This window comes from Schistocerca piceifrons, chromosome 3 (genome assembly GCF_021461385.2).
Source record: "Schistocerca piceifrons isolate TAMUIC-IGC-003096 chromosome 3, iqSchPice1.1, whole genome shotgun sequence".
Classification (NCBI taxonomy): Eukaryota; Metazoa; Arthropoda; class Insecta; order Orthoptera; family Acrididae; genus Schistocerca; species Schistocerca piceifrons.
In genome coordinates, this window is record NC_060140.1 from 522,955,165 (window position 1) to 522,978,172 (window position 23,008).

At 41.1% G+C, this 23,008-nt stretch overlaps 1 protein-coding gene across 5 annotated transcripts in view; it reads left to right on the forward strand.

Annotated features, from left to right (window-relative positions):
• LOC124788255 (formin-J-like) overlaps positions 1–23,008 on the forward strand; it is a 131,182-nt gene that overhangs the window by 64,820 nt on the left and 43,354 nt on the right. For 3 of the 5 annotated variants that reach the window (XM_047255452.1, XM_047255455.1, XM_047255453.1), the window contains exons 10-11: positions 3,049–3,240; positions 8,274–8,357. In XM_047255452.1, coding sequence (XP_047111408.1) covers positions 3,049–3,240; positions 8,274–8,357 — 276 coding nt within the window. The remainder of the gene's footprint in view (positions 1–3,048; positions 3,241–8,273; positions 8,358–23,008) is intronic. The other 2 variants (XM_047255454.1, XM_047255456.1) reach the window with 1 other exon arrangement.

Consider the following 23,008-nt stretch of genomic DNA (forward strand, 5'->3'; position numbering starts at 1 on the left):
GTCCTCCTCGTCCCTCTCCACCCCCTCCTCGTCCTCGTCCTCCTCGTCCCTCTCCACCCCCTCCTCGTCCTCGTCCTCCTCGTCCCTCTCCACCCCCTCCTCGTCCTCGTCCTCCTCGTCCCTCTCCACCCCCTCCTCGTCCTCGTCCTCCTCGTCCCTCTCCACCCCCTCCTCGTCCTCCTCGTCCCTCTCCACCCCCTCCTCGTCCTCCTCGTCCCTCTCCACCCCCTCCTCGTCCTCCTCGTCCCTCTCCACCCCCTCGTCGTCCTCCTCGTCCTCCTCGTCCCTCTCCACCCCCTCGTCGTCCTCCTCGTCCTCCTCGTCCCTCTCCACCCCCTCGTCGTCCTCCTCGTCCTCCTCGTCCCTCTCCACCCCCTCGTCGTCCTCCTCGTCCTCCTCGTCCCTCTCCACCCCCTCGTCGTCCTCCTCGTCCTCCTCGTCCCTCTCCACCCCCTCGTCGTCCTCCTCGTCCTCCTCGTCCCTCTCCACCCCCTCCTCGTCCTCCTCGTCCTCCTCGTCCCTCTCCACCCCCTCCTCGTCCTCCTCGTCCTCCTCGTCCCTCTCCACCCCCTCCTCGTCCTCCTCGTCCTCCTCGGCCTCCACCCCCTCCTCGTCCTCCTCGTCCTCCTCGGCCTCCACCCCCTCCTCGTCCTCCTCGTCCTCCACCCCCTCCTCGTCCTCCTCGTCCTCCACCCCTTCCTCGTCCTCCTCGTCCTCCACCCCCTCCTCCCCCCTTGCCTCCTCTCACCTCATTTGTTTCTCTGTTTGGGAATACAAGTCAAAATGAATGGGTAAATTGGTTGGAATCATTAGTACATGGAGTGTAAGAGAGACCTCTCCAGTTGCTGGATCTGTGGGGAAAATAACTTTAATGACAGTATTTAATCTATGAACAGGAAGGATTATAAAGGTAGCCAAATAAAAACAACTTCCCTGGCTTCTTTTAAAAATGACAGCAAAAGGGAAAACAGAAATGCACATTTACACAGCACAGTTTAGCACTTTCTTTCTCGCAACAGGTTCAACAGAAATTGTTTATTGTATAACATGTCTATATCGCCAGTGGTGGTTTAGGCTGTGTGTTTTCTGTCAGCCAGCCAGTTAATCAGTTGAGAAAGGATTCATCCAACAAATAATTTCCTTGAATTGGTGTGAATTGAAACAAAACAATTTCAGTATGATGAATTTATTAAAATGAAATAAATCTAAATTCATTGTTTCAACAATAATTTGTCAGTGTCTTTAATGCATTCATTGCAACACTTCGTGATGAATGATAGATTCTGTCATTCTGTCCAGAGAGAAAACAAATAGCGCCAGTGGTTTACTGACTCTTGAGCATGCTACGTACAACTGTCCATGGGAAAAACATGGCAGTTCAGGGTTTATTCCACACACTTCCCATGACTGGCCTTGTGATTTATTAATAGACATTGAAAATATGAGACAAACTGGAAAGTGGACACACTTACATTGAAATGACAATTGTGTTGAAATCAGTGGTATTTGTGGAATCGGAACATACTTGCCTTAGAACTCTCCTATGATTATTATTACTTCATTCACATTCTTTGTCAGTTGCTTAACAGCAAGTCTTGTTGCACTGCATAGTTTCGGTTGGTTCAGATTGCGTAACATGATTATCACTAAGCCGACCTGGAGCTGCAAATGGTGTGGTTCTATTCCTGGTAAATCCAGTGACTTCAATTGTTTAATTGACGACGTCATCTGTATCGGTAATGGAATTGGTTATATGAATGCAATTAGCCCCATTTTTGTAATTTGCAGCAATATTCATGAACACTTTTTTGATCAAATCTTCTTTTGATGTTGTGAATTGACAAAAATTGTGTGGAAATGAAAAGACACTATTGGGAGCATCAACCAGAATTTTCCGTTGCCAATGTCTAATAATTGCTTGGAAAAAACTGCCACTTATTCATCATTTGTTAAGGTGACTTGCATATTTGTTGTTAACTTGAGCTTTCATGTATTTCCACAAAGTCAATGACTTGAAGCAAGTGTTTACTTCATCAGCAGTTGTTGATCTTGGAATGACTGACAGTGTTTGGCAAACGTTACTGGCCAGTAGAACTTGAGCTTTCATGTATTTCCATAAAGTCAATGACTTGAAGCAAGTGTTTACTTCATCAGCAGTTGTTGATCTTGGAGTGACTGACAGTGTTTGGCAAACGTTACTGTCCAGCAGAATCGTCCTACCACTAAAGGTGTCCAGATTATTGTGCAGATCTCTCAATGCTCGATTGAGTGTCCCAGTGCTCATTTGTGCACCATCGTACACTCATCCCAAATAATTATTTTTCAATTTGGTAGTACTTCCTCCATTGCTGAATTTTTGGCAATGTTGTACATCAGTTCATATATTGTTTTTGCAAATCCAGTGGCAGTTTGAACACAGACTGAGCTGTTCATCACCCTCCTAACAACATTGCAGCAATCCCAGACAATGCTATGGCCAGCATTATTTGACTTTGTGCACTAATTGAAGCTAAATTAATGAATTTTGTAATGTTTTGATAACATTGGACAGCAAAACTGCCACATCAACTGTCACACTCCTTTTGTTGGTATTTTGATACAAAAATGCTATCAAAATATCTGACTTTTCCAGTGGAGTTCCCAAAAATTTTCTTTGATACAAACCTTGCCCTGGTAATTATAAACTCACCTAACACATTGTTTTGTACAAGGTTTGCTGTTTTAAAATAAATAATTTTATGTCACTGCATTTTCTTATACATATGAGTTAAGATGATTCATCTTTTCAGAGAAGTTGAGTACTTTGATGCACACTTGGGAATACTGAATTTTTCCATTGCCTTCATGCCTTTTGTATTGGCAAATTACATACTGTATGACTAAGTTGACATGACACACACAGTCCTAAAGAATGCTGCTGCTGTCCTTTTTCCGCATATAGCAATTTGTCTGTACTACTCTTTATCACCTTAACGATTTTGTGTGACATTTAATACACATAATAAACCCAAGTTCAGTGAATAAAAATGTGTTTGCTCTATTTAACAGGTTAGGAAGGTTAAGAGATCACAGGCATCGGCAGTATAGATCAAAAAGACATTCTAGCTCTAGTTCCAGTGAGAGCTCACAAAGCTCATCAAGTTCATCTCGTAGTTCTTCATACTCCCCGTCAAGAAAACAAAGACGACAGAGAAATCGCAGCTGCCATCGCAGGAGGTCACGATCTAGGCGGCGGACAAGGTGAGACTTTTTTGATTGAATTTTTTAGTTGGAATAAAGTGCTGCTTGCAGGATACATGTACGTCATCTAGCTTTGTCAAGCATATTTCCAACCAGTGTTAATGTTGCTTACTGTGGTAGGGTATTATTGTGGAGTAAACATTTTTTAATTTAAATCAACAAGAATAAAAATGGTGGTAAAGGACTAAACATGTTGAAGTTACAAAGATTGGTTAGCAAAACTGATGAAGTAAGCTACTCTGTGACTTCCTCGTTTGAATTTCTTTTCTTGTAGTCTGTCTGCAAATTGAAGAGTGAACAGGCAAGTACCCACTCTCTGTTTCCTACTATGTCACAAGGAGCAGCTACATGTGATTTCAAAGTTACACCGACCATTCTGCAGTGTGCCAATTAAAATCAGTGGAGATCTGATGCCAATCACATTTGGAGTTTTTATTTTCCACCAAATGCAAGAACACTGTACTGAGTGTGGAAATTACTAACAAAAACAACTACTGCAAGAAACTCGGACAAACAGAATCTACTTCAATTGCAGCACATTCCACTGCACTGTTAAACGGGAAACTGATACTTTCTCATACTGTTTGGTGGGGGAGGCCACTTCCTTCACTAAAAGTGCTTCTCGCTCTTCAATTTGCTGATAGACTATACCAGTCTTATTCAGATATTCATCATTGTTGTCGTCGTCATCATCACCGGCATGCAACATAGCATCCCTGCAGGTTCTTCCATTTGAACTTCCCATTGCCAGTTCAATCCATCTGTCTTCTTAAGTCCCAGTCCTATTTGTCTGGTAGTCTGCCCCTTGGTCTTTTTTGGTAAATTGGGTTCTACTCTTTCGTGTGAGCGACCTGACCAACCCACTATCATTTCGTGTATTTGCTCTTTCCATTATTTTGCTGACCTTTGTTGTCTGTCTGATACCAGCTTCTTTCTTCATGTAGCCCAACATTGATCTTTTCATTCTTCTTTGGGCTATATTCAGTTTTATATCAATGAATTCATTTAATGTCCATGTGCCGCAGCCATAAGTTATTATTGGCAGTATGCATCACTCAGAAATTGTTTTCTTCAGCTTTGCCAATAGCTTAGAATTAAAAGCTGAAGAGTATCTTCTGTAGCTAACTTGATGTGCTGAAATATTTCTGAATTTAGGCCTCTTTTCATGTTTAACAGTTGATCCAGATAGACATATTCTGTGACCCTTTGCAGTGCACGTTTACAACAGATACATTTCCATGAAATGTAATCACAGTTGTGAATATGGACAACCATTACATCTACACTCCGCAAGCCACCGTATGGTTTGTGACAGAGGGTACCCTGTACCCGCACTAGTAATTTCCTTTCATGTTCAACTCACAAATAGAGTGAGGAAAAAACAACAGTCTATATTCCTTCATATGGGCCTCAATTTCTCATGTCTTATCCTCGTGCTCCTTATTCACAGTGTATGTTGGGAGCAGTAGAATCATTTGGCAGTCAGCTTCAAAGCCAGTTATCTAAATTTTTCTCACGAGTGTTCAGCAAAAGAATGTTACCTTCCGGTAACAAATCTAGCAGCCCGTCACAAAATTACTTCAGTGTCCTCCTTCAGTCCGACTCGGTACGGATCCCGAACACTCGAGCAGTACATAAGAATTGGTTGCACAGGCATCATATATGCAGTCTCCTTTACAGTTGAGCCAATATTTCCTAAAATTCTCCCAATAAACTGAAGTTAACCATTTGCCTTCCCTGTCATAGTTCTTATATGCTTGTTCCATTTCATATCGCTTTGCAACAATACACACAGATGTGATCCCATAGATTTTCCCGGCGGGTATGCTGTCATTAACTGGTTAATTTTTGGATGATAACACTACTGAACTGTGTCGCCATGTGTTGACATTGAAATTTTTTTATTTAATGATGTATTTTTTGAACAGAGTGTCCTCTATTGTCGCCAGTCTTTTTATGGAAGATTTTGAACATATCACTCTCAGGTCGTCTTCCCTTCAACCTACATGTTTTTGGAGATAAGCGGATGATACTTTCGTTGTTTGGCCTCATGGAATGGAAGCTCTTAATTGGTTTTTAGATAATTTTAACTGTCTTCATACACACATCAAGTTTTCGATGGATATTGAAAAAGATGGGAAATTACCTTTTTTGGGTGTTTTAGTACACAAAAAAGAAAATGGTATCTTGGGACATGGCGTATACTATAAACCCACACATATGGACCGCTACCTTCATTCTAAGAGCTGTCATCCACCACATCAGTGCATGGGAGTTCTACGTGCATTGGTCAAGAGAGCTTATGCCATTTCTGATTTCGAAAATTTGATACAGGAACTAGATCATCTTAAGGCTGTCTTCAAGCTCAATGGATATACTAATCAAATTAATCATGATTTACAGTTTGGACCATCAAGAGAACCAACGCCGGATACTAGTAAATCGGTTGCTTTTCTACCCTTTCTTCAAAAATTTCTAGAATTCTCAGGAAATATGATATTAAAAGTGTACTTATGCCTTGGCCGAGACTAGAGTTCTCTTTGGACCTGTTAAAGATGATTTGGGACTGAGAAAGCCTGGCGTCTATAAAATTCCCAACCATTGTGGAAAGGCCTATATTGGACAGGCTATTCGCACTGTTCATGACTGATGTGTGGAACATCAATGTCACATATATTTGTTCCAGCCTTAAAAATCTGCTATCGCCGAACATTGTCTCAATGAAGGGCATGTCATGTGATTTAGAGAGACGCAAATCTTGGTCCAGCTTCTGGCGACTGGGATTGTGTGCTCAAGGAATCCATCGAAATACGATTATCTGATGACGTTATTAATAGAGTAAAAAGTTTTCCTTTAAGTAAGATATGGATCCCTATTATATCGGATATAAAACAACAACGGTCTGGTTTTCGACCTGTTAAATCTTAATAAATGAAAAGCAACAGTTTGCTTTTGTTCTACAATCTTGATTTGCAATTTATCGCTTTCACCAGTTTCTACCGCTGGCAGCGCTGCAATTCTTCGCTTCGCAGGGGGCAGCTCTTCTGCTTCTTGCAGTGCAGTGGCCTGGACCTGGGGTATAAAGGAGCCCCCGTTTCTGATGTTCATTCAGTTCCGGTGTGATTGTGCACTCAGTGATTGCACCTGAAGGTGGCGGCCGGATGGATCACCGAAATATCGTGTAGTGAAGACAATCGTATCTGTCAGCATACCCGTGAAGAGCATAAATACACAGATATTTTAACGGCTTGACTGTGTCAAACAGGACACTAGTAATACTGTATCCGAACATTACAGGTTTGTTATTCCTACTCATCCAGATTAACTTTCATTTTTCCACGTTTATAGCTAGCTGCCATTTGCCTCACCAACTGGAAATTTTTGTCTACGTTGTCTTGTATCTTCTTACTGTCACTCAACTTTGACGCCTTACTGTACATTTCAGCATCATCAGCAATAAATCACAGATTGCTGCCCACTCTGTCCATCAAATCATTTATGTATATAGGAGAACAACAGTGGACCTACCATACTTCATATGGTGTGTTCCTGACAATACCCTTGTCTCTGTTGAATGCTCGCCGTTGAGGACAACATACTGGATTCTATTACTTAAGAAATCTTCAAGCCACTCACATATCTGAGAACTTATTCCATATGCACATATCTTCATTAACAGCCTGCTGTGGGGCACTGTGTCAAATGCTTCCCGGAAACCTAGAAATATAGAACCTTCCTGTTGCCCTTCATCCATTGTTCTCAGTATATCATGCGAGAAAAGAGAAGGCTGAGTTTCGTGTGAGCGATGCTTTCTAAAACCATGCTGATTTGTGGACAGAAACTTCTTTGTCTCTAGACAGTTTATTATATTCGAACTGAGAATATGTTAAAGAATTCTGCAGCTAACTGAATTTAGGGGTATTGATCTGCAGTTTTGCGGGTCCGGTCTTTTACCCCTCTTATGTACTGGAGTCACCTTCACTCTTTTCCAGTCGCTTGGGACTGTTTGCTCGGCGAGAGATTTGTGGTAAATGCAGGCTAGGTAAGGGGCCAATACATAAAAGCACCCTTTGTAAAATCGAAATGCAATTCCATCGAGACCTGGTGATTTACTTTCTTTCAAATCTTTCAGTTGTTTCTCTATGCCAGGGATGCTTAGTACTATGTCGTCCATATGGGAGTCCATATGATGATGGTATGTTTGTACAATTCTCCTCTGTGAACGATATCTAGAATGTGAAAATTAAGACTTCGACTTTTGTTTTGCTATCTTCAACTGCTATACCAGACTGATCAACAAGAGGCTGGATGGAAGCCGTAGACTCGCTTAGCGATTTTACATGAGACCAGAATTTTCTTGGGTTCTCTGCCAAATCTTTTGCGAAGGTGTATCGATGGTAGTTCTATGCTTCACACATAGATCTTTTCGCAGATGCTTGAATCTCAACTAACCTTCGCTTTGCATCATTTATGTGTTCCCTTTTGAACGTAGTGCAACAGCCTCCACTTCCTGAGCATCCTCTGAATTTCGTTATTAAACCATGGTCGGTGTTTTCCATCCATCGGCTGTGTAATGGAATGATGACAATGAAAATTTTGTGCTGAACTTCAACTTGAATCTGGATTTCTTGATTACATGAGCATTCACCTTAACCACTTTGTCTGTCCATGTATGGCTCAAGGCCTGACCCAAAGTATCGTATGTCATTCATGTGTGAAAATCTGTAATTCCCATAGGGGGGAGGACACATAATTGAAAGTCACTGCCTGGTATTGGCGGATAAATATGGTGTTGTAGTGCCTGCGGTGTTAAGAATTATGATGCAGTGTTCCTTCTGACATGCCTGAATTTTCCACAGGTGTTCATTTATTCATCATGATCTTGGTTTTATGATAGTTCAAAATTTACAGACAACAAATAGCTGTATAAATTTCGTGATGAAGCTGTAACGTTAATTTGCTCTGTTTAAAAACTACTGTTATGCATTGCTGTACTTTATTATTGCTTTCTCATGTCACTGTTTCTTTCTCAGTAGCAAACGTAGGCACTCGAGCGCATCCCGTTCTTGCTCTCGGTCATCCTCCTCAAGGTCCAGTCGTGGAGGCTCATCTTCAAGGTTAGCAGTTGTTTTTTATTTCTGTTATATGTATAATAAAATTTATTAACATTCTTACTGCTTTCTTAATAATGTCATCTATGTATGAGGTGTCAGAGACAATGTCCATGTGAGTGTGAGTTGTGCATGGATGAATGTGTGTGTGTGTGTGTGTGTGTTTTCTGTTTCCTGTTTCCAAAGAAAGTCTTGTCTTATATGTTTAGTAGTCTTTTCATTGTGCTTAGCTGTGACTCCAACGCCTGCTCTGTGTGGCAAGAAGCAACCTCTAGAAGTAATTGACTCAAGAACTTAAGAAATTCTTATACAAAGAACAGCAGCAGAAGTCAAATTGACAGTGTCTGTGGTGATACCACTCTTTTTCCATGTTAACACATTGTTACCTGTGAAAAGAAACTATCAAAAGAACATTGAAATTGCACTTATTTTGTGATTGCCTTTGTTTTGAGATAAGAATGCAATAGGAAGTAAAATTGTGTTTTGTAGATTTTACACACAAAGGTTTCTTACTGATATCTGACTTTGTTTTGAGATAAGAATGCAATAGGAAGTAAAATTGTTTTGTAGATTTTACACACAAAGGTTTCTTACTGATATCACATACGTCAATTGTCATTTTCTGGCCTTTCGATACTGTACACTGTTTTCCATTTCTTACTCACTGGCCTGTTTTCATTATTTGAACCACTGCTAATTACAGAAGATTGTTTTCGCCACTCTCTTTCTCTTTGCTGAGATAGTGTATAAACTGCTTATGGTGGAGAACTTTCCTTATAACTGCCCTGTAAAGGATGCATGCATTTATTCCAGAAAAGTTCATTTATTGTAAAACAGTATTACTGACATCTCTGTGGATATTTTATAGTCATCTCAACCCTTAGAAGACTGGCCATGAATTCCTCTCCTATCCTCATGTCAGAGTAGCATTTGCACCCATCGCCCTCTGTTATTTGTTCGATGTATTTCGGTATCTGTCATCCCATACAGATTTTACCCTCCACAGCTCCTCTAGTACCATGGAAGATATTCCTTGGTGTCTTAACAGGTGTCCTATCATCCTGACGCTCCTTGTCAGTGTTTTCAAACACTTTGATTTTCTTCTTATTCTGGTTTTTCCACAGTCCATGATTAATTGCCACATGAGCTGTGCTCCAAATGTACATTCTCAGAAATTTCTTCCTCAAATTAGGGCCTGAGTTTGATACTAACAGACTTCTTTTGGCCAGGAATGCCTGCATCAGCTGTGCTTGTAGGCTTTTTATGTCCTCATTGCTTCATACATCGTGTTATTTTACCTCAAATGTATCAGAATTCCTTAACTTTGTCTTCACCATTTTGGATGTTAAGTTTGTCTTTTTTCATTCTGCTGTTCCTCTTTTATCTTTCTTTGGTTTATCTTTAATCTAGTTTTTGCATTAATTTGACTGTCCATTTAATTCATCAGGTCTTTTATTACTTCTTCATCTTCGCCATCATTGACAAATCTTATCATTGGTATACTTCCATCCTGAATTTTAATCCCACTCTTGCACCTCTCTCTTATTGCCATCATTGCTTCTATAATGTATACCAAATTTACTCGAATCTAAGCTGCACCTGAAATTTGAGACTCGAAATTCAAGGGGGGAGAGAAGATTTAGACCGCACCTCCAAATCGAAACAAAGTTGATCCATTGTGACGTGAGACACAATTTAGAGCAAATGGATGAAGATACAACTACAGTAGTTTGGTTTGAGTTGTAAGCTTAACAGTTAAGCTTTACCAGCTAGCCATTGCTATGCGTCAGGCGCTCCATCCGTACTTATACGGGTACCCTTCCTTTTTCATGTGCTTCGTCTGGCTTGAATCGATTGCTTATTTTGCTTTGATCTGATAAGTGCCATTCTCTTTGTTGTAGATGTTTGCGTCACTCTAAGCTGAAAATGCGTTATTGTGTGTGTCATGCATTGTTTGTCGCATTCTGATAATGAGTGTTTACGACCTGTCGCCGCTCTCGACATGGCTTGCTTATGTGCGCGCTACCGCCACTTACAATTAAAAAAAAAAGAGAGGAATTGTCTCATTAGCAAAACAATGGCAAGAGACTGCTATTTGTTGTTACTTGCACTGCTGCTTTCTTTGATAATGATCAATGACAACCAAATAATAGACTGCGTATGATAGAAGATGTTCTGAATGAGAGTTTAGCGAAAACTTTTCTCCGTTTGAAAATTTTTGCAGATGCCTCTTATATTACATTCTGCACAGAAATTAGAGTCATCTTAGATTTAAAAATCTAGTCAGTTGCTGTGCTTCATTTCTGACTGTATCACTATTCAGCATAAAAATAATACGAATATAAACATGACATGACATGACATGACATGACACGTATATTCTTCCGTGTTTGCTGTTGTCTCGCTCTAGTTTCGTAGTTTATTAGGCAGACAGGGTTTAAATGAGATAGCAACAAACACGAAAGAATACATGAATAATGTTGACATTCGTATTATTCTTATGCTGAAGAGAGTACTGCATGTGATTCACGATTCATAAAAGTTCTTATTAGCAACCGTCTCTTGTCACAGGTAGGAAAAAAAAAAAAATTCAGAATGTAGAGTTGGCCATATTGACATACATCCCAGTCTTGCCAGTCGGATTTTCGTAGTAGATATTTAGTGATGACTTGAAATGCGTGGTGTGTTGTTGTTGTTGTTGTCTTCAGTCCGTAGTCGGGTTTGGTGCAGTGCTCCACGCTTTTCTATCCTGTTGAATGCAGAGTAGCAACACTTATAAAATAAGAATGAAAATAAATTAGAAATTAAATGCTGAATCACTCGATTCTTTGTTGCTCATTTTTTCATACGGAGCATCGTCCTCCGTACCATCTAGTGCAATGGATATTGAACATTTTTTAATTGCTTGTTGCACAGTCTGCTTTGGAACATACTTCCATGCATCATAAATCCACTGGCACACTTGCGACAAACTCGGGCGTTTTTCATATCCTGTTGGTGTCAGCTGTCTGTCGCTTTTCGAAAGTCAATCTCTGTACATGCGTATAAGCTTGTCCTTAAATGGTTTATTCAAACAGACGTCAAGTGGTTGCAGAATTGATGTCATTCCACCTGGAATTACCGCCAAATCCGTTTTGCTTTCCTGTAATTTTCGTTGCACTGCAGGTGTTGTATGGCCTGCGTACTTATCTCCTACCAACAGACTGCGTAAACCAAGCATTGCGCCAGGACAAAGGTTCCACACACACCTAATCCATTCCAGCACCATGTCCTCCGAAAACCACCCAGTTTTGTTTGCTCGTACAATTACAGTTTTTGGAAATACATCCGATTTCAGTTAAGACTTTCTCCTGAAAACTATGAATGGGGCTAATTTATGTCTCTCTGCTGTGCAAGCAGTCATGATGGAGATCCGCTGTTTTTCACCCCCTTGATGTAAGGACACTTATGTCTTTCTTTCCTTTGGCGTCAACCATATAATTTGACGGCATGTCAAAATATACGAGAGTTTGGTCAGCATTTCCTATCTGACCAAGAAGGTGTAGCTATTCTGTGCGCCACCTAATTATGAAGCGTTGAAATTCCACAAGTTTTTCTTCATAATTTTTCGGCAGCTTCTGTGCAACTGAAGTTCGCCTCTGAAGTGAAAAATCCTAGCGCTTCATAAACAGATCAATCCAGCTGCGACTACCCTTAAAATTTTAGATTTTTTGCTCTCTTGCAATTTCATGTACCTTCATTTTTAAAATTTCGACATTCACAGGCAGGAATTTTTGATGCTGTTCCTTAACAAATTCATTTAAAATCACTTCTAGTGCATGATAGCGGCCACACTTTGGCCCACTAAATGCTTTCCTGCTACTTGAACATTCAAATAATTTGTCTCTCTGCACTCGCCATCGCCTGACATTGCTCTCATCAATCCCGTATCGCAGACCTGCAAAATGATTAGAACTTGGTTCTGAAAAAGAAATAACTCCCCTCTTGAATTTGGCACTATAATGAAAGCACTTCATTGTGATTCACTAACACCAACAAGCACTTCACAAAATTCCACGAATCAATAGGAGCCGCTACGTGAAATATTAATGAGCCCCAGCGTATCTACTCGTGCAACAATCCTAAAGCCTTGTGCATTGTTGGTATTTTTGTGTAAAGAAATTTATTTTTGTTGCTATTAATATTTGAAAGGATACTACATTCGAAGATGAACAATACGGAATTTCTATTTACTTCATTGGATAATGTATGAAAATGCAGTGGTCGAAACTCGGGGCAGATAAAAAAGCTCATCTTCTATCTTTTTTTTATTTACTGACGCAAAGGTTTTGGTGCCAGTATTTATCTTTGTGCCTGCAAAGCATGCCTGTTTAGCCCTGCATATACTCGACAGCAGAAGTTAGTTGTGGCGGCACCTACCAACATTTTTCAGAACTTCCGCTTGCTTTGCACTCGATTATAAGTCGCAGGCGGCTTTTTGGATTACAAAAACCAGAAAAAAAGTGCGGCTTAGATTCGAGTAAATATGGTAGATTCAACAATAGAGACAAAAGACTACATCCCCATCTTAAAACTTCTTTTATTTGAACACTTTGTTCTTGGTCTTCCAACCTCATTGTCCATATTTTACATATTGTATATTACTCATCTTTCCTGATAGCGTACTGCCGTTTCTATGAAAATTTCTAACATCTTATACAATTTTACATTGTCAAACGATTCTCTTGATAGACAAATCCCATGATGATAGCTTGCTTACTCTAAAGTCTTGCTTCCATTATAAAATGTGATGTGAACTGTTTCTCTGGTCCTTTGCCTTTGTCTTTACATTTCCTAGAAGCGGACTGAACCTTGGCTAATAAGTCCTCAGATTTCTTTTTCCTTTCTTCTGTATATTATTTCTCTCTGCAATGTGAACGCACAAGCTGTTGATATGATTGTGCAATCATACTTATCTGCTCTTGCTATCTTCGAAACTGTGTTGGTGACATTTTTCTGGAAGTCTGATGGTATGTTTCCAGTCTCATAGATTCTACACATAAGCTGGATTTGTGGTTTGGTAACCCCCCCCTCCATGGTTTTAGAAATTTCTAAAAAAATTTTCCGCCTTTTCTTTGTTTTCACCTAAGTTTGTCCTGACTTTCTATATGCTGCAGCCATTTCGCCTTGGCTTTCCTGAACTTCCTGTTTATTTCATTTCTCTGTGACTTAAATTGTTGTGTCCCTATCTTTCGTGAATATATTTTTACTTTCTTCTTTTGTAGTTCAATTGAACTATTTCTTCTGTTACACAAGATTTCTTCCCAGTTATCTTCCTTGTACCTATGTTTGTCCAGCTTCTGTGTGTGATCTTGTTAGAGAGGTCAGTACCTCTTCAACTGAATTGTCTACTGAAATTTCCACCTTTGCACATTGCTTTTTCTGAATGAATGATCCTCTTAAACTGTAGTCTTTTCTTCATTATTATTAAATTTTGATCCAAGTGTGCATCTACTCATGGGTACATGTTGCAATCCAATATTTGATTTCACAATCTCTTTCCGACCATGATGTAGTCCAGCTGGAATCATCCTGTCTCTCCAGCTGTTCACTAAATGTACCTCCTCACCTCGTGATGCTTGAACAGTGTATTTACTATTGCTAGCTGGATTTTTTTTTTTTTTTTTTTCATGTCTCTGTTTCTCCTCTCTGTCCTACTATCCAGTACTTTTTCACCTGTAACTCTTTCTGCTAACCCTTCCCCTATTATTATGTTTCAACCCATTTTGATTATTTAATTTTCATCTCCTTTACATACTTAATTTCCCGTTAAATGTTCTCATGTATTTTCTCTTAATCTTCAGCTTGTTTCATTGGCACACATACCTGAATTATTGTTGTTGGCAGTTGTTTGCTGTCAGTGCTGATTAAGAACAACCTGCCACTGAACTGTTTCACAGTAACTGCCTCTCTGTCATATCTTCCTGTTCATAACAAATCCCTCTCCTGTTACACCATGTTCTGCTGCTATAATTATCCTATATTTGTCTGACCAGAAATAATAACTTTCTTTCCATTTTACGTTGCTGATCCTCACTATATCGAGATTGAGCCTTCCCATTTCCCTTTTTAGATTTTCTTGCTTTCCTAATACATTCGGAATTTTGTCAATCCATACTCTCATGCGGAATCTTATCCTTTCATTGCTTATTGAATCCTTTTCTCATGGTTACCTCCCCCTTGGCGTGTCTACATTTCCTAAATTTTATTGTAAAAATATTGGGGAGTTTCCAGACCACAAGCTTTCAATTTAGATTCCTCTGTTTGAAGGGGACAAAAAAGGGCACGCACAACTGAAATCAATGCTTTAAGCTCAGATAGGGAAACACAACAAATGTTTGTGAAAGTTGCCTATGAGCTAATGTGTCTGTGCACAGATTTATGTTTTCTTGCGTTGTTGTCTATGAGCAGTCGACAAGAACTAGCAGTGCTGTAGATTTTAATGTTTGTCTTCGTAAATCCCATTAGTGATCTACATCCACATCCATAGCTCTGACCACTGTAAAGTGCGTGGCAGAGGGTACACCCCATTGTACCAGTTGTTGGGTTTCTTCCTATTCCATTCATGTGTGGAGCACAGAAAGAATGATTGTTTGAATGCCTCTAGTTATTCTAATCTTGTTCTCATGATCCCTATGTGATCGATACGTAGCGGGGTAGTTAGTGCATTCGCAGAGTTATCATTTAAAGCTGGTTTATGAAACTTTGTTAAACTTGTCAGGATAGTTCATGTCTGACATCAAGAGTCTGTTATTACAATTTCTTAGCGGCGCTGTAACACACCCACAGGTCAAACAAACCTGTGATATTTGAAGCTGCCCTTTCCTGTATATATTCGATATCCCCTGTTAGTCATATTTGGTGTGGGTCCCACACACTTGAGCAGTATTCTAGAACCCGTCGCACAAGTGATTTGTAAGCAATCTCCTTTGTAGACTGCGCCAATAAACTGAAGTCTACTGTCAGCTTTACCCTTGACAGGTCCACCAGGGGACTCACAACTCTTTTGTAAGTGCTTGGCTACCATGGGGCCTCTGCCTTTGCAGTGTTACTTTGTTTCTGTGCTACAGGCTTTTCCTTCCACTATTGCTTCCCTCTCTGCCTCTCCATTGGATGGTATTCTTGGAGTATGTTCTGTTTGGACCAGGTTTATGATTGGGACTTGAGTTTCCAATTCTGTCACTCTCTACAATATTTCATTAAATAAACCCATGTTCCCTATTCCAGATTTGCGGATCGTGCAGGAAAGGTCAGCCGATGTGGTGTTTGCTCCGTCTTTGTACCCTTCTCTTTAATAAGATAATACAGTGAAACCTCACTTTTACAATTTTCAAGGAACTTCAAAAAATGGTGTAAAATGCAGGAAAATGTGAACTGTGGTTAATAATGTTCTAAGATGCAAAAGTTATGTGTAGGATACCCCCTTGCATTTTCGCACTTTATGTATGATATATATATGTACATAATACGCATCAGAATACAAATCAGGGACTTGTTTATTATCTAATAAAGGTTTATTATCTAACAGAAACAGCTGATGTAAGTGGAACTGATAACTGTCTGGGAAGTAGAAGCATTTAACTCAGTTTCATATGTCATAATAGATGTTTTTGGAATGCCTGCAGCTGTTATTCGTTAATTAAATAATGAAACATTGCACTACTTACGTATTTTTTCATGCTTAGCATGACATATTTCGATAATTTTTTCTCGTTGTCAAGTGCAAATATGTGCGTAAGTACTTTGTGTGGTGTTTGTGTATGTGTTGTTCTGCATCTCTTGCACTTTAGTTGTCAGGTAACTTACTGTGCCTCCTCAGTTATGTAGAAAACCACACACAAGCAAACCATCACTGACATTGATTGTGCAACATCACAAAATATACACATGTAAATACTGTATGTGACAATGAGAATAAATTCTTGAAACACACTCAGCATGAAAAAATACGTAATTGGCATTGTTGTTAAACATTTGAGCAATGAAAAGTGAGTGATGGTGTCAACTAGCGGTACAAGTAGCCAAATGCTGAAACGCGCTAAATATGGTTCGACAAAGCTGTCACAATGATCACAACAGTCACGAAACTGCCAATTCGCAGTAGAGACAGTTTGGCAATGGTTGCGATTGGTCACAATATCTTATTCAAATGTAGCTAGCTGCTCCCATCAGCCACCATGCCCAGTAGAGCTTGGCAGCAGCAGAAGATACAGTACGAATTGTTCCAACTTTGACATGTTTACCAGTTCAGATACTCTGAGTGGAGCACTGTTGTGAAAATAAACTGAACCACGTAATGTTTGAAACACTACTTAACAGCCAACATCACACCAGCGTCATTTTCTGTCGGTTTTTTCTTCATGAACATTTATTCATAGTATGTAAATTGGGGGAAAATTATAAATATGTTTACACAAAATCAGGTGCAGATTAACATTGTGGACATGGTAAAGGTGCACAGTGGTAGCCTCCTGACCAGGCAGGGATCGCACTGTTGGTGCCAAGCTAAAAACTCCACATGTATGTCAAGGAGTATGTGCCCATCATGACTGGAGCATGGGGACTGTAAGCAACAGATTACTTGCCAGGTAGCCATTGCGGAGGCTGGGTGGCACCCGTTGGGGGAGTCCTTGTTTGGAATGGGTGGCACCATGGCGGATAAGGCCACACATGAAGTGGATGAAGTTACCTCCTCCTGGTGGCCATACGGCACATTTTTTTGCCGAGAGATATGACCCTAATATGTTCCATTCCCTGGCTACGCTGTGGGAGGAACATAGGGATAAGTGGCAAGCAGAAAAATACTCGCGCCCTGTAATTTGTGGAGAACTTAGAAGACAGGTTTGAGGAAGTTGCAGCTATCTCCAAAATGAAGATGGGGTCCATTTTGATCAAAACAGCATCCCCTGCCCAGTCACAGGCACTACTTGCTTGTAACAAGCCAGGTGACCCACCAGTGACTACCACTCCCCATAACAGTATTCATATGGTTCAGGGCATTATTTTGCACAGAGACCTGCTGTAACAATCTGATGATGATGTACATGCCAGCTTTGAGTGATGGGTGTACACTTTGCCTCTTGGGTGCATAGGCGGCCAAAGGACAAAACAGTCACTACCAGTGCCTTCATATTGGCCTTTGAGGGTGATTCATTGCCTGAATAGGTAAAGATGATGTGATGTGAAACCATATGTCCTCCTCCCCTCCCCTATGCTGTGCTTTGTGTCTGAAATATGTCTTAGCATTGCAGCACTAGCCCCATCTGTAGGGATTGTGGACAAGAACAGCATGCAAATGCTCCTATTGTCCCCCCCCCCTCTCCCCCAATCTTTGTCAGCTATGGAAAGCACCATTCTACATGCTCACCATATTGCATGATTTTCCACAGGGAGTAGAAGATTCGGGAACACAGGACTCTGAACAAACTTACTTACCAAGGGGGCAGAAAGAAGTAGGAACGGCAGCACCCAGCATTTACAGCAATGTCACAAGCTACAGTCATAACGACGCCGCCTCCTTTGGTGACAGTACTACTGCCTGTTACATCTCCTACAGTGGGCTCTCGGGGCCACTTAACCATGCCTGCCCTCCAGTGTGAACATCTCATAGCTGTCTTCTTTAACCTGAAAATGACCTGTGACAACAAATGTCGACACCTCATCCTTGCTATCTTACACAAATGGGTCTCCAGGGTCCACTTTTATCCATAACTTCCAATTGCACCATGTGTTCCAGGTTTGCATTGGTGCTTCTCATTGTACCCCCTCCCTCCCTCCCTCCCTCCCTCCCCACCATATTCAAGAGAATGGGTGGGGTCTCTCCCATTCTAGTAGCCATCAATGATCTAGCAGCAGCTATGGGGTCCTCAATATCACCCTCCCTGCATGCTGATGACTTTTGTCTTTACCATTGCACCTGTAGTGTTGGTGTCACTGAATGTCAACTGCAAAGTGCCACATGAAAATCACAGGCATGGTGCCTCTTCCATGACTTTTGGTTTTAACTGCCAAGACTCTCACCCTGCACTTCTGTCAATGATGTACCATTCATCCACAACCAGAACTGTACCTTGACAAACAACTACTCAATGTGGTGGAGACTTATCGCTTTTTAGGACTGGTCTTTGATTCTTGGTCCATGTGGATTCCCCATTTTTGCCAGCTTAATTGAAAGTGCTGGCTGCACCTTAATTCACTTCACTGTCTGAGCAATACCAGCTGGGGTGCAGATCGCACTACCCTTCCCCATTTTTACAAAGCCCTTATACAGTCCCGTCTTGATTATGGGAGTCTGGCATATGGTTCGGCATCGCCCTCAGCATTGTGGATAATGGATCTGATATGCCACTGTTGGTTTCGACTTGCAACATGACCCTTTCAAACTAGCCCTGTCAACAGCTTACTTGTGGAGGGTGGGGTCCCTCCATTGCAGATCAGGTGCTAGCAACAGCTTGTCATTTATGCTACCCACATTCACAGCTCCCCTAAGCATCCAAACTACCATCTCCTCTTTCTAAACACAGAAATCCATCTCATGCAAAGGCAGCCCAAATCAGGGATTATGATCGCAGTCCGTGTCCGGTCCCTCTTCTCTCAACTCCAGTTGTTTCTCTTCCATCTCTCCTCTGGGCCCACATACATGCACCTCAGTGGTGCATCCCTTTGCCACAGTCTTATCTTGACCTATCACAAGGTACAAAAGACTTGGTCTCTCCTGAGGCCCTCCACTATCAATTTTTATATATCCTTGACTCATCCCAAGGTTTGGAAATGGTCTATACTGATGGCTCGATGGTTGCTGGTCATATGAGCTTCGCTTATACTTACGTGGGATATACTGAACTGCATTCCTTGCCAGATGGCTGTAGTGTTTTCACTGCAGAGTTGGTAGCCATCTCTCGGGCTCTTGAGCATATCCTCTCTAGCACCAGTGGGTTCTTTCTCATCTGGAGCAACTCCTTGAGTAGTTTGCAAGCTCTTAACCAATGTTATCCTTGCTATCCCTTGGTCATTGCTATCCAGGATTCCCTGTATGCCCTCGAACAAAGTGGATGCTTCGTGACAGTCATCTGGACCCTGGGCTACATTGGGATCGTGTGGAATGAACTCGCTGGTAACTTGGCCAAAATCTCTACCAGTAAACCGACTTCAGATTGGTGGTACACTATCGAGTTTTAGAGTCTGGAATATGGAATGGACCACTCTGACTTCACCATGCTAGCTGAGGGTGATTAAGGAGACTACCACTGTCCTTTGCCGGCTCTGCGTTGGCCATATGTGCCTTACTCATGGTCATCTCCTCCATCGTGAGGACCCACACCATTGCCGTTGTGGTTCCAATTTGACATTGCTTCACATTTTGGTGGACTGTACTAAACTAGGCACCCTGTGGCTGACTCCTAATCTCCCTGACTTGCTACCCATGGTGTTAGGAAATGATGCTGCAGTGTTAGGAGAGGGTGCTTCAGTGGCTTGACTTAGTTTTAAGACATATTCATGAAGGGGGCTTTTTACCACTCACTTTAAAAAGGGAGGACCACTTAACCTTATTGGCCTATTGAGTGGTTGGCAGAACACACTGTTGCAGTCCAGGCTGCAGTTGTCTGGTCTGGGTGGTCCAGACCAATCCTCATCCTACCTGCTCTTTTAATCTTCTCCCTCCCTCTCGTGTGGTCTGTTAGACTTGATCTCTTGTCTCTGTTTGCTTGTCTTGCCCTGTCTGTGTTGCTTGTCTTTCCTAGCCAGTTTCTGAGTAGAGAACCTCCGGTAAGTGGCGGGAGCCGGGGGATGTGTGTCCCATCATTGCACTCTGCTCTGAGGGACCTTCTGGCTGCTACCTAGATTGGGCACCTTGCCTGCCTTTCGTCCTCTTGTCTCACTTTCTTCCTTTTGTCCTGTATCTCACCTTTGTTGATCTTTCGTAGACCTTGAGGTTTTCTTCCTCTAGATTTGTGTGCTAAGCTACCTCTGATCTACGTTCGTGTAGACCTGTCTGTTCGAGGATAAAGGGACTGATGACATAATAGTTCGGTCGCTGTATTCATCCAACCCACCAACCTTGACTTGGCCTATATGATCATTACATTGCATATCCATACAAGGTGTAACATTCAGATATTTGTATGAATGTGCTGATTCCAACTGCAACTCATTAGATGTTATTGTCACAGGATACTACTTTTTTTTTCATTTTTTGGAGTACACAATTTTATTCTTTTGCATATTTAAAGCAAGTTGCCAGTCTTTGCACCACTTCGAAATCTGATCAAGGTATGACTAAATATTTATGCACCTTCTATGCATTCAGGATCTGATCTAAAATCTCCTCTTTCCCCCAGCAGTCCACAAAAAATAGTGAAAGTAAATGAAAACTTCCACTTCCTCTCTGTTTTTCTCTGTTGTAGTGAATGTCCTCTTTTTATGGGTGCTATATTGATGTTGAAGGAGGGGTTTGTCTTGCTCATGTAACACTCAATGGTGTAACTTCTCCACGCGCATCGCAAATTAATTTCACTGTATTCAGCATTGCCTGCTGTATAATAGTCTAGTTTCTGTTGGCCTTTCGATTTCACTACCTGCATTATCTGCAATGTAATCGGTACTACTAGTTCCTGTTTCTTTTAATTTCACTACCTTTAGGTGGGTGGGTTATTTGTTTTGTTGGTTGGTTGCAGGCATGCAAAATATTCTGTTCTTTCCTTCTCTGACAACTCAGGAGCCATTTTCAATATATGTATTGTGATTAAAAAATCTAGAAATTAAGGTGTATCAAGACACAGTAATCAGCTCAGAAGCTTCAGCATACTTTGTAGTATCAAGTCAAAATCACCTGCAACACAACTGAGCATTCGCAACTCATTCAGGTGAAATGGCTTTTTAAAGAAACATTATTAACAGGTTGAAGTTACCGCTACCGCATATCTGGATATACAGTGATAAAATTGAAGCCATGAATATAGCTATATATCTGTAGCTGTGATTCTTGTGTTGACATAAAGATGCATTCATATAAAATTTCTGTATTGTAGACCTGTCACCAATTTCTGGACACTCACCACCAAAACTTAGGCCCTTGTCACGGGATAGCTTGTTCTTTTATATTCACTTCTTGAAAAATATTGCTTGTAAGGACTCCTGTTTTTTCAGAATACCGTTAGTCACACCTTAGTAATTTCTCAGCCATTCACGCTGTCTTTCTACAATAAATATGTTTTTCTTGATGTCAAGGCTGTTGTTTGTGGGTTTGTGTGACTGTGTGGTGAGGTGCCTGATATCAACATGACACCGCCTATTCAGGTAGCTTACCAAAGCTTGTTGAGAGTAGAATCCTAATGTGCTGCCAAAAAAACTACCACCACGGGCTTTGTTTGATGTGTGTATCTGCTATGTCAACTTTTAGCCATGTCTTCCGATAATGCTTGTATCCAGAATTCTGCTCAGAATTCTGTAGCAAATTTGACACTGCTGAATCTTGTGTTACATAGTCCTGTGTTTCTGGAAATGATAAGTTAATGTGAAAAACGCCAATTTGCAGATCTCCTTACATGTTGCTGGCTGAGGCAGTTAAAGTAAAAGGGCATATACATCAAATAGGACCATTCTTAGTGAAACACTGAAGTGTTCAAACCAACCTTCAAATTGTGGATGAGTTTATGTAATTGGACAGCATGTGATTACTGTGAAACAAGAGTTAAGAGTTTTATCATTGAATAAGGGAATTTTCAATATTGTCTCCATTAAAGTTAGTTAGAAAAATATTAGTTATTTAGTCTAAACAGTGTGCAAAATGATAGGAGGTAACTTAACCATCAAGTTTACAGATAAAAGTATTCCTCTTTTACATGATTTAGTTACAGCCACTGTTCTAGTGAACTGTATCATATACATTGGAATCTACTTATACACACATCAAAAAAAGTTTTGCATCACTCCTGAAGATAGACGTTGACTGTGGATGTTGTATCACAGACACAGTCTCTTTGACTGTTCAGAGATGTCACTAAACCCACCCAAAGATGTAAACAACCATGCATGAGCAGCGCCTATTAGACGGAGTGGGTTTGACAGCTGATCAGTTCCAGTCATTCCACCAGGAAGGAGATACACAGCTCGTGTTGTCTCTAGTTCAACCATGCCTAGACGGTCAAAACCGCGTTTCAATCGTGTCCGCATTGTTACTTTGTGCCAGGACGGGCTCTCAACTAGGGAAGTGTCCAGGTGTCTCTGAGTGAACCAAAGCGATGTTCGGATGCGGAGGAGATACAGAGAGACAGGAGCAGTCAATGACATGCCTCGCTCAGGCCACCCAAGGACTACTACTGCAGTGGATGGCTGCTACATACGGATTATGGTTTGGAGGGACCCTGACATCAATGCCACCATGTTGAATAATGCTTTTCGTGCAGCCACAGGATTTTGTGTTAAGACTCAAACTGTGCGCAGTAGGCTGCATGGTGCGCATTGTCACTCCTGACGTCCATGGCAAGGTCCATCTTTGCGACCACGACATGCCGAATGGACCGCTCAGGATTGGCATCACATTCTCTTCACCAATGAGTGTCACATATGCCTTCAACCAGACGTTGGAGACGTGTTTGGAGGCAAACCAGTCAGGCTGA